Genomic DNA, 12332 nt, shown 5'->3' with positions numbered 1-12332 from the left:
CTTGCGGATCCCGTCTATACCCCATGGTTCTTGAAGCATCCCTAGCATCCTCTACGGACTAAGATAAAAGGATTTACTGGTAGGTATTAAAATCCTATTTTTCCATGTGTCCTGTTTTTTTAAAATGTGCATTTAGTAGTATGGTATTTTACCTGCTAAGATGGGCATGGCTGGTCAGACAGATAAGGATCATAGAATTCCATAACGGAATGGGAATATCTGCATTAGTCACCTGGTTTTGCTCACAAGTGCCAAATGAGAATGTACTTTGTGGGAGGAAATGCTGCACTTAGCTGAGTGGGAGTGGGGTGGAGGCTTTTTGTTGATGTAAGAAGCCCATTATATGAAGTGGAAAAAAGCAAACTGAAGACTGTTACAAGTCAGTGGCAAACACAGGATTTCTAGAGGGGGGTTTCCAAATGCAATCCACAATCTCCCACTTGGCGGAACATGGAATACAGTATTAATATTTAACACAATATATGGTCTATAGTGTATGCTGCATCAAACATATTTAAATAATATAAATAAGATAAGTAATCAGGAAGAGGTTAAACATACTATAATAAATAAATACACAAATATAATAGAACCAGTACTGCACTTTCTATGCAAACATTCTCCCACCTCATAGTAAGGCTCCTGTCTCTTCTTCCTGGTAGCTACTCTCTGGTCCAGTGCGCTGATTGAGGGCTCAGATCCACACACAGCAAATTTGGTAGAAGAAGTTGCTACCACTGGGCATGTGCAGCAGCTCTAGTAATCATATTATATACCATTGCGCACAATACGGCGTAAAGGCTTTTTTACGGTAAGGACGATACGTGTTTGGAATTCCCTGCCTGAGGGAGTTGTAATGGCCGACTCAGTCAACACCTTTAAGAATGGGTTAGATAAATTTTACTAATGGATAAGGATATCCAGGGTTACGGGGCATAGTCACGCACTATGGTTATTATAAAAAAGAGGGGTAAAACGTAACGGCAGTCATCAACTTCAGTCAAAATTTTCTACAAAATAATCGTGCATAGGAGACCACAAATAGGTTGAACTCGATGGACAATTGTCTTTTTTCAACCTTAGATACTATGTTACTATGTTACCATTGCTATTGTTATAATTTGAGCCACTTGCCAAGAGGAGGGGGTTTCTGGGCAACCAGAAACCCCCCCTGCGTTTGCCTATGCAAGTGACATAGAGGAAGCCTTGATGTCTCCTTACTGTTATAAGCTGTTATAACGTAAGTGAGGCTCCAAGCATGAGCAGTTTATTTGATAGAAGGAAAAGTTCACATTTGTTACAGTGATAGCCCAAATGTGATAGACATCTGTGCTTTGGGATGACATTTTTGCAGCCTTGCACATTTTTGTCTGAGACAAATGCAAATCAATGTACAAAGCATCCCTGCAGCTGGTCTATGAAATTGCAGACAGGACCCATATACAGTACATGGCACCTCTGCTTTGTTCTAGACTGTGTGTGGTTGCCCTGCAAAACTCGCTTATCACATCATACATCAACGTTTGTGTTCTGTGCTTATGCAGAGTGTCCTATTTTTTATGTTGCAGAAACAACTGGAAGATTACTTAACAGCACTATTAAAAATGCCAATGTACCGGAATTATCACGCAACAGTAAGTGACAATTGTATTCAGGTTTAGTCCTTTAGAATTTATAATCTATTCCCTTAGGTACATTGCTCTTTTTACATTCTGTCTTTGCATTTCGCAATGAGGATTTACTGTATGTGCCAAACAATCAAGAATGTGATCATCGTTAAACTTACTGGTACTTTATATAGAACCAAACGTTTAGAACTACTTTAAACAAAATTAACAGCATAATGTAACTAGCTTAACCTATCCTTGCTGTTTACAATGTGTTCTGCTTACTGATTAAGAATCACTATACTTAGATTGCCAAATCCATCGGCAGGTATGCAATAACTGTCATATAATCCAGGCAAAAGTAGGAGTGTTGCACAGTCTTTTTGGAATGTCTGTGAGTTTATCCATGTAATCCATGTGTTCTCTCCATTTATCATTCTCATAATGAGATTTGTGCCTTAGACAACATGACAGTTGAGGCTGAGTCAAAATGTCCACGGTTTCACTTTAAAAATAATTGTGTAATGTTCCCAAACATTTGTTGATATGAGTAAAAGTGATGTGCACAAGCTTTTCCTGGCCAGTTGGGAATGGTAGCAACTTGAGGAAACAAATGTTAAATGTTTATGGCCAACTGTTCACAGCTTTGATAGAGCATGTTGCAAAAATATAGTCAGTAAAGTAATAATATGTATTTATGAAAACTAATGCTTGAGCATGTTATATAGTTACATCCAGTAGTAAGGTTGGAAAGCAAACAGGTCCATCAAGTTCAACCTCTCACCTTTGTACCGAGCAAGTGTTCCATGTGTAACGCCTTTTTTTTTTCTTGCTTCCCAGAGAGAATTCATTGATGTAAACCAGTTATCTTTTATCCACGATCTTGGACCAAAGGGCATGTAAGTTTTATATGGCTAGTTTACACAGCTGTTTTCTATAACATTTTAGGGTTTTCTCATGGATTGGGTTAAGATCTACAGCAGATGATCACTTGTATGTCACAGTCCCCTGACTAGGAATAGCACTATGACCTTCCTAGAAACTCCAATAGTTAGCAAAATACAGCCCAATGAACATTGTATTCTCTTATACCCCTTTCACAACGCAAAAATAACTCGGTATCGACACGGGTCAGTGTGCGATGTGAAAGGGCCCCATGAGAATTTCCGGGTCGCCTGAGAAGGGTTATTCCCAGGTTGAATACAGGGTCAGTGGCAGCGTAAACGGATTCCTGGGTCATTTCCCAGCGCTGTCTCCATCCCCGCTGCCGGCTCCATCCCCCGCCGCAATGGTAACCGAACCGGCATTTTTCCGGGTCGGAAAGCCAGTGCAGAGGCTCCAATGCTGGATCCCACCCGGGAAGTACCCATTTCCAATTCCCGGGTGGGATCCGGCATTGGAAATCTGAAAGGGGTATTACGCTTGGTGTTTTGAGGTTTTTTATTGAGGATTTTGTCTGCAGTATTGCTTGCTGATTGGTTGTCTGTGCATCTGTTTCAACAACCAGTATTCATATAGAATACAGCTGTACAGTATGTACTTTACAGGAGGAACCAAGTGGGGGACCATGTACAGTATAATAAGATTTTACTCACCGGTAAATCTATTTCTCGTAGTCCGTAGTGGATGCTGGGACTCCGTAAGGACCATGGGGATTAGCGGCTCCGCAGGAGACTGGGCACAACTAAAGAAAGCTTTAGGACTACCTGGTGTGCACTGGCTCCTCCCACTAAGACCCTCCTCCAGACCTCAGTTAGGATACTGTGCCCGGAAGAGCTGACACAATAAGGAAGGATTTTGAATCCCGGGTAAGACTCATACCAGCCACACCAATCACACCGTATAACTCGTGATACTATACCCAGTTAACAGTATTAAATATAACTGAGCCTCTCAACAGATGGCTCAACAATAACCCTTTAGTTAGGCAATAACTATAAACAAGTATTGCAGACAATCCGCACTTGGGATGAGCGCCCAGCATCCACTACGGACTACGAGAAATAGATGTACCGGTGAGTAAAATCTTATTTTCTCTGACGTCCTAAGTGGATGCTGGGACTCCGTAAGGACCATGGGGATTATACCAAAGCTGCCAAACGGGCGGGAGAGTGCGGATGACTCTGCAGCACCGAATGAGCAAACTCTAGGTCCTCCTCAGCCAGGGTATCAAACTTGTAGACTCTTACAAAAATGTTTTAACCCGACCAAGTAACAGCTCGGCAAAGTTGTAAAGCCGAGACCCCTCGGGCAGCCGCCCAAGAAGAGCCCACTTTCCTCGTGGAATGGGCTTTTACAGATTTAGGGTGCGGCAGTCCAGCCGCAGAATGTGCAAGTTGAATCGTGCTACAGATCCAGCGAGCAATCGTCTGCTTAGAAGCAGGAGCACCCAGCTTGTTGGGTGCATACAGGAGAAATAGCGAGTCAGTTTTCCTGACTCCAGCTGTCCTGGAAACATATACTTTTCAGGGCCCTGACTACGTCCAGTAACTTGGAATCCTCCAAGTCCCAAGTAGCCGCAGGCACCACAATAGGTTGGTTCACATGAAAAACTGATACCACCTTAGGAAGGAATTGGGAACGAGTCCTCAATTCCGCCTTATCCATATAAATACAGATAAGGGCTTTTGTATGACAAAGCCGCCAATTCTGATACACGCCTGGCCGACGCCAAGGCCCACAGAATGACCACTTTCCACGTGAGGTATTATAGCTCCACGGATTTAAGTGGCTCAACCCAATGCGACTTCAGGAAATCCAACACCACGTTGAGATCCCACGGTGCCACTGGAGGCACAAACGGGGGCTGACTATGCAGCACTCCCTTAACAAAAGTCTGAACTTCAGGCAGTGAAGCCAGTTCAATTTTGGAAGAAAATCGATAGAGCCGAAATCTGGACCTTAATGGAACCCAATTTTAGGCCCATAGTCACCTCTGACTGTAGGAAGTGCAGAAATCGACCTAGCTGAAATTTCTCCTTTGGGGCCTTCCTGGCCTCACCGTACGCAACATATTTCCGCCATATGCGGTGATAATGGTTTGCGTTCACTTCTTTCCTAGCTTTAAATAGCGTAGGGATAACTTCCTCCGGAATTCCCTTTTCCTTCAGGATCCGGCGTTCAACCGCCATGCCGTCAAACGCAGCCGCGGTACGTCTTGGAACAGACAGGCCCCCTGCTGCAGCAGGTCCTGTCTGAGCGGCAGAGGCCATGGGTCCTCTGAGATCATTTCTTGGAGTTCTGGTTACCAAGCTCTTCTTGGCCAACCCGGACCAATGATTATAGTTCTTACTCCTCTCCTTCTTATTATTCTCATTACCCTGGGTAAGAGAGGCAGAGAAGGGAACACATACACCGACTGGTACACCCACGGTGTTACCAGAGCGTCCATAGCTATCGCCTGAGGGTCCTTGACCTGGTGCAATATCTTTGTAACTTTTAGTTGAGGCGGGACGCCATCATGTCCACCTGTGGCCTTTTCCAACGGTGTACAATCATTTGGAAGACTTCTGGATGAAGTCCCCACTCTCCCGGGTGGAGGTCGTGTCTTCTGAGAAAGTCTGCTTCTCAGTTGTCCACTCCGGGAATGAACACTGCTGACAGTGCTAACACATGATTTTCCGCCCATTGAAGAATCCTTGTGGCTTCTGCCATCGCCATCCTGCTTCTTGTGCCGCCCTGTCGGTTTACATGAGCGACCGCCGTGATGTCGTCTGACTGGAGCAGCACCGGCCGGTGTTGAAGCAGGGGTCTAGCCTGACTTAGGGCATTGTAAATGGCCCTTAGTACCAGAATATTTATGTGTAGGGAAGTCTCCTGACTTTTCCATAGCCGTGGAAGTTTCTTCCCTGTGTGACTGCCCCCCAGCCTCGAAGGCTGGCATCCGTGGTCACCAGGACCAAGTCCTGTATGCCGAATCTGCGGCCCCCTAGAAGATGAGCACTCTGCAGCCACCACAACAGCGACACCCTGGCCCTTGGAGACAGGGTTATCCGCCGATGCATCTGAAGATGCGACCCGGACCACTTGTCCAACAGATCCCACTGGAAAATCCTTGCATGGGACCTGGCGAATGGAATTTCTTCGTAAGAAGCTACCATCTTTCCCAGGGCTCGCGTGCATTGATGCACCGACACCTGTATACGTATTAGGAGGTCCCTGTCTAGAGACGACAACTCCTTGGACTTCTCCTCCGGGAGAAACCCTTTTTATCCTGTTCTGTGTCCAGAACCATACCCAGGAACAGTAGACGCGTCGTAGGAACCAGCTGCGACTTTGGAATATTCAGAATCCAGCCGTGCTGTTGTAGCACTTCCCGAGATAGTGCTACTCCGACGAACAACTGCTCCCTGGACCTCGCCTTTATAAGGAGATCGTCCAAGTACGGGATAATTATTTCGGCCATTACCTTGGTAAATACCTCGGTGCCGGGGACAGACCAACGGCAACGTTTGGAATTGGTAATGACAATCCTGTACCACAATTTTGAGGTACTCCTGGTGAAGAGGGTAAATAGGGACATGCAGGTAAGCATCCTTGATGTCCAGTGATACCACGAAATTCTCCAGGCTTGCAATAACCGCCCTGAGCGATTCCATTTTGAACTTGAACCTTTGTATATAAGTGTTCAAGACTTTCAATTTTAGAATGGTTCTCACCGAACCGTCTGGTTTCGGTACCACAACATTTTGGAATAGTAACCCCGGCCTTGTTGAAGGAGGGGTACCTTGATTTCACCTGCTGGAAGTACAGCTTGTGAATTGCCGCCAGTACTACCTTTCTCCGAGGGCAGCAGGCAAGGCTGATGTGAGGTAACGGCGAGGGGGAGTCGCCTCGAACTCCAGCCTGTATCCCTGTGATACTATTTGCAGAACCTAGGGATCCACCTGTGGGCAATCCCACTGGTCCCTGAAGTTCCCGAGACGCGCCCCAACCGCACCTGTCTCCACCTGTGGAGCCCCAGCGTCATGCGGTGGACTCAGAGGAAGCAGGGGAAGATTTTTGATCCTGGGAACTGGCTGTCTGGTGCAGCTTTTTCCTTCTTCCCTTGTCTCTGTGCAGAAAGGAAGCGCCTTTAACCCGCTTGCTTTTCTGAAGCCGAAAGGACTGTACCTGAAAATACGGTGCTTTCTTAGGCTGTGAGGAAACCTGAGGTAAAAATTTTTCTTCCCAGCTGTTGCTGTGGATACGAGGTCCCAGAGACCATCCCCAAACAATTCCTCACCCTTATAAGGCAGAATCTCCATGTGCCTTTTACAGGCAGCATCACCTGTCCACTGCCGGGTTTCTAATACCCTCCTGGCATAATGGACATTGCATGAATTCTGGATGCCAGCCGGCAAATATCCCTCTGTGCATTCTTTATATATAAGACGACGTCTTTCATATGCTCTATGTTAGCAAAATATTATCCCTGTCTTAGAGTATTAATATTATCTGACAGGGTATCAGACCACACTGCAGCAGCACTATTTATGCTGAGGCAATTGCAGGTCTCAGTATATAACCTGAGTGTGTATATACAGACTTCAGGATAGCCTCCTGCTTTTTATCAGCAGGCTCCTTCAAGGTGGCCGTATCCTAAGACGGCAGTGCCACCTTTTTTGACAAACGTGTGAGCGCCTTATCCACCCTAAGGGATATCTCCCAACGTGACCTATCCTCTGGCGGGAAAGGGTACGCCATCAGTAACGTTTTAGAAATTACCAGTTTCTTATCGGGAGAACCCACGCTTCTTTACACACTTCATTCATTCATCTGATGGGGGAACAAAACACTGGCTGCTTTCTCTATCGTCCTAGTGGATGCTGGGGTTCCTGAAAGGACCATGGGGAATAGCGGCTCCGCAGGAGACAGGGCACAAAAAGTAAAGCTTTAGGATCAGGTGGTGTGCACTGGCTCCTCCCCCTATGACCCTCCTCCAAGCCAGTTAGATTTTTGTGCCCGGCCGAGAAGGGTGCAATCTAGGTGGCTCTCCTAAAGAGCTGCTTAGGAAAGTTTAGCTTAGGTTTTTTATTTTACAGTGAGTCCTGCTGGCAACAGGATCACTGCAACGAGGGACTTAGGGGAGAAGAAGTGAACTCACCTGCGTGCAGGATGGATTGGCTTCTTGGCTACTGGACATCAGCTCCAGAGGGACGATCACAGGTACAGCCTGGATGGTCACCGGAGCCTTGCCGCCGGCCCCCTTGCAGATGCTGAAGTAAGAAGAGGTCCAGAATCGGCGGCAGAAGACTCCTCAGTCTTCTAAAGGTAGCGCACAGCACTGCAGCTGTGCGCCATTTTCCTCTCAGCACACTTCACACGGCAGTCACTGAGGGTGCAGGGCGCTGGGAGGGGGGCGCCCTGGGAGGCAAATGAATACCTATTTTGGCTAAAAATACCTCACATATAGCCTCCGGAGGCTATATGGAGATATTTAACCCCTGCCAGAATCCGTTAAGAGCGGGAGACGAGGCCGCCGAAAAAGGGGCGGGGCCTATCTCCTCAGCACACAGCGCCATTTTCCCTCACAGAAAGGCTGGAGGGAAGGCTCCCAGGCTCTCCCCTGCACTGCACTACAGAAACAGGGTTAAAACAGAGAGGGGGGGCACTAATTTGGCGATATGCTTATATATATATTAAGATGCTATAAGGGAAAACACTTATATAAGGTTGTCCCTATATATAATTATAGCGTTTTTGGTGTGTGCTGGCAAACTCTCCCTCTGTCTCTCCAAAGGGCTAGTGGGTCCTGTCCTCTATCAGAGCATTCCCTGTGTGTGTGCTGTGTGTCGGTACGTGTGTGTCGACAGGTAGGAGGACGATGTTGGTGAGGAGGCGGAGCAATTGCCTGTAATGGTGATGTCACTCTCTAGGGAGTCGACACCGGAATGGATGGCTTATTTAGGAAATTACGTGATAATGTCAACACGCTGCAAGGTCGGTTGACGACATGAGACGGCCGACAAACAATTAGTACGGTCCAGACGTCTCAAAAACACCGTCAAGGGTTTTAAAACGCCCGTTTACTTTAGTCGGTCGACACAGACACAGACAGGGACACTGAATCCACTGTCGACGGTGAATAAACAAACGTATTCCTTATTAGGGCCACACGTTAAAGGCAATGAAGGAGGTGTTACGTATTTCTGATACTACAAGTACCACAAAAGAGGGTATTATGTGGGATGTGAAAAAACTACCATAGTTTTTCCTGAATCAGATAAATTAAATAAAGTGTGTGATGATGCGTGGGTTCCCCCCGATAGAAAATTATGGGCGGTATACCCTTTCCCGCCAGAAGTTAGGGCGCGTTGGGAAACACCCTTTAAGGTGGATAAGGCGCTCACACGCTTATCAAAACAAGTGGCGGTACCGTCTATAGATAGGGCCGTCCTCAAGGACCAGCTGACAAGGCTGGAAAATATAATAAAAAGTATATACACACATACTGGTGTTATACTGCGGCCAGCGATCGCCTCAGCCTGGATGTGCAGAGCTAGGGTGGCTTGGTCGGATTCCCTGACTAAAAATATTGATACCCTTGACAGGGACAGTATTTTATTGACTATAGAGCATTTCTATATATGCGAGATGCACAGAGGGATATTTGCACTCTGGCATCATGAATAAACGCGATGTCCATAACTGCCAGAAGATGTTATGGACACGACAGTGGTCAGGTGATGCAGATTCCAAACGGCACAGTATGGCCGTATACAGGAAGAGGACTTGTTTGGGGTCGGTCCATCGGACCTGGTGGTCACGGCAACTGCTGGAAAATCCACCGTTTTTTACCCTAAGTCACATCTCTGCAGAAAAAGACACCGTCTTTTCAGCCTCAGTCCTCTCGTCCCTATAAGATCATATCTGCCCAGGGATAGAGGAAAGGGAAGAAGACTGCAGCAGGCAGCCCATTCCCAGGAACAGAAGCGTTCCACCGCGTCTGACAAGTTCTCAGCATGGCGCTGAGACCGTACAGGACCCCTGGATCCTACAAGTAGTATCCCGGGGGTACAGATGGGAATGTCGAGACGTTTCCCCTTCGCAGGCTCCTGAAGTCTGCTTTACCAAGTGTCCCTCCGACAAGGAGGTAGTATGGGAAAAAATTCACAAGCTGTATTCCCAGCAGGTGATAATTAAATTACCCCTCCTACTACAGAAAAGGGGTATTATTCCACACTATATTGTGGTACTGAAGCCAGAAGGCTAGGTGAGACTTATTCTAAAAATTTTTTTTGAACACTTACAAAGGTTCAAATTAAGATGAAGTCACTCAGAGCAGTGATAACGAACCAGGAATAAGGGGACTATATAGTGTCCCGGGACATCAGGGATGCTTACCTCTATGTCCCAAATTTGCCCTTCTCACTAAGGGTACCTCAGGTTCGTGGTGCAGAACTGTCACTATCAGTTTCAGACGCTGCCGTTTGGATTGTCCACGGCACCCTGGGGTCTTTACCAAGGTAATGGCCGAATTGATGATTCTTCTTCGAAGAAAAGGCGTCTTAATTATCCCTTACTTGGACGATCTCCTGATAGGGGCATAGTCCAGGGAACAGTTGGAGGTCGGAGTAGCACTATCTCGGATACTGCTACAATCAGCACGGGTGGATTCTAAATATTCCAAAATCGCAGCTGATCCCGACGACACGTCTGCTGTGCCTAGGGATGATTCTGGACACAGTCCAGAAAAAGGTGTTTCTCCCGGAAGAGAAAGCCAGGGAGTTATCCGAGCAAGTCAGGAACCTCCTAAAAACAGTGCATCATTGCACAAGGGTCCTGGTAAAAATGGTGGCTTCCTACGAAGCAATTCCATTCGGCAGATTTCACGTAAGAACTTTTCAGTGGGATCTGCTGGACAAATGGTCCGGATCGCATCTTCAGATGCATCAGCGGATAACCCAATATCCAAGGACAAGGGTGTCTCTCCTGTGGTGGTTATAGAGTGCTCATCTTCTAGAGGGCAGCAGATTCGGCATTCAGGATTGGATGCTGGTAACCACGGAGCCCAGCCTGAGAGGCTGGGGAGCAGTCACACAAGGAAAAAATTTTCAGGGAGTGTGATCAAGTATGGAGACTTTTCTCCACATAAATATACTGGAGCTAAGGGTAAATTTATAATGCTCTAAGCTTAGCAAGACCTCTGCTTCAAGGTCAGCCGGTATTGATCCAGTGGGAAAAACATCACGGCAGTCGCCCACGTAAACAGACAGGGCGACACAAGAAGCAGGAGGGCAATGGCAGAAACTGCAAGGACTTTTCGCTGGGCGGAAAATCATGTGATAACACTGTCAGCAGTTTTTCATCCCGGGAATGGAAACTGGGAAGCAGACTTCCTCAGCACGACCTCCACCCGGGAGAGTGGAAACTTCATTGAGAAGTTTTTTCCACATGATTGTAAACCGTTGGGAAATACCAAAGGTGGACATGATGGCGTCCCGTCTGAACAAAAAACGGGACAGGTATTGCGCCAGGTCAAGAGACCCTCAGGCAATAGATGTGGACGTTCTGGTAACACCGTGGGTGTACCAGTCGGTGTATGTGTTCCCTCCTCTGCTTCTCATACCTAAGGTGCTGAGAATTATAAGACGTAGAGGAGTAAGAACTATACTCATGGCTCCGGATTGGCCAAGAAGGACTTGGTACCCGGAACTTCACGAGATGCTTACAGAGGTCTTATGGCCTCTGCCGCTAAGAAGGGACTTGCTTCAGCAAGTACCATGTCTGTTCCAAGACTTACCGCAGCTGCGTTTGTCGGCATGGCGATGGAAAGCCGGATCCTAAGGGAAAAAAGGCATTCCGGAAGAGGTCATTCCTACCCTGGTCAAAGCCAGAAAGGAGGTGACCGCACAACATTATCACCACGTGTGGCGAAAATATGTTGCGTGGTGTGAGGCCAGGAAGGCCCCACAAAGAAATTTCAACTCGGTCGTTTCCTGCATTTCCTGCAAACAGGAGTGTCTATGGGCCTCAAATTGGGGTCCATTAAGGTTCAAATTCGGCCCTGTAAATTTTCTTCCAGAAAGAATTGGCTTCAGTTCCTGAAGTCCAGAAGTTTGTCAAGGGAGTATTGCATATACAAACCCCTTTTTTGTGCCTCCAGTGGCACTGTGGGATCTCAACGTAGTTCTGGGATTCCTCAAATCACATTGGTTTAAAACCAGTCAAATATGTGGATTTGAAGCATCTCACATAAAAAGTGACCATGCTCTTGGCCCTGGCCTGGACCAGGCGAGTGTCAAATTGGTGGTTTTTTCTCAAAAAAAAAAAAAAAAAAAAAAAAAGCCCATATCTGTTTGTCCATTCGGACAGGGCAGAGCTGCGGACTCGTCCCCAGTTCTCTCCCTAAGGTGGTGTCAGTGTTTCACCTGAACCAGCTTATTGTGGTGCCTTGCACCTACTAGGGACTTGGAGGACTCCAAGTTGCTAGGAGTTGTCAGGGCCCTGAAAATATGTTCCAGGACAGCTGGAGTCTGAAAATCTGACTCGCTGTTTATACTGTATGCACCCAACAAGTTGGGTGCGCCTGCTTCTAAGCAGGCGATTGCTCGTTGGATTTGTAACACAATTCAACTTGCACATTCTGAGACAGGCCTGCCACAGTCTAAATCGGTTAAGGCCCATTCCACAAGGAAGGTGGGCTCATCTTGGGCGGCTGCCCGAGAGGTCTCGGCATTACAACTCTGCCGAGCAGCTACGTGGTCAGGGGAGAACACGTTTGTAAAATTCTACAAATTTGAT

General features: G+C 46.9%; 1 protein-coding gene across 4 annotated transcripts in view; it reads left to right on the top strand.

The window, feature by feature from the left end:
* PLD1 (phospholipase D1) overlaps positions 1-12332 on the top strand; it is a 497457-nt gene that overhangs the window by 272088 nt on the left and 213037 nt on the right. For 3 of the 4 annotated variants that reach the window (XM_063916252.1, XM_063916254.1, XM_063916251.1), the window contains 2 exons: positions 1569-1634; positions 2448-2506. In XM_063916252.1, the coding sequence (XP_063772322.1) occupies positions 1569-1634; positions 2448-2506 (125 nt within the window). The remainder of the gene's footprint in view (positions 1-1568; positions 1635-2447; positions 2507-12332) is intronic. The other variant, XM_063916253.1, reaches the window with a different exon arrangement.

Source organism: Pseudophryne corroboree, chromosome 4, assembly GCF_028390025.1.
Source record: "Pseudophryne corroboree isolate aPseCor3 chromosome 4, aPseCor3.hap2, whole genome shotgun sequence".
NCBI classification, from domain to species: domain Eukaryota; kingdom Metazoa; phylum Chordata; class Amphibia; order Anura; family Myobatrachidae; genus Pseudophryne; species Pseudophryne corroboree.
This window is presented reverse-complemented; position numbering and strand designations above follow the sequence as displayed.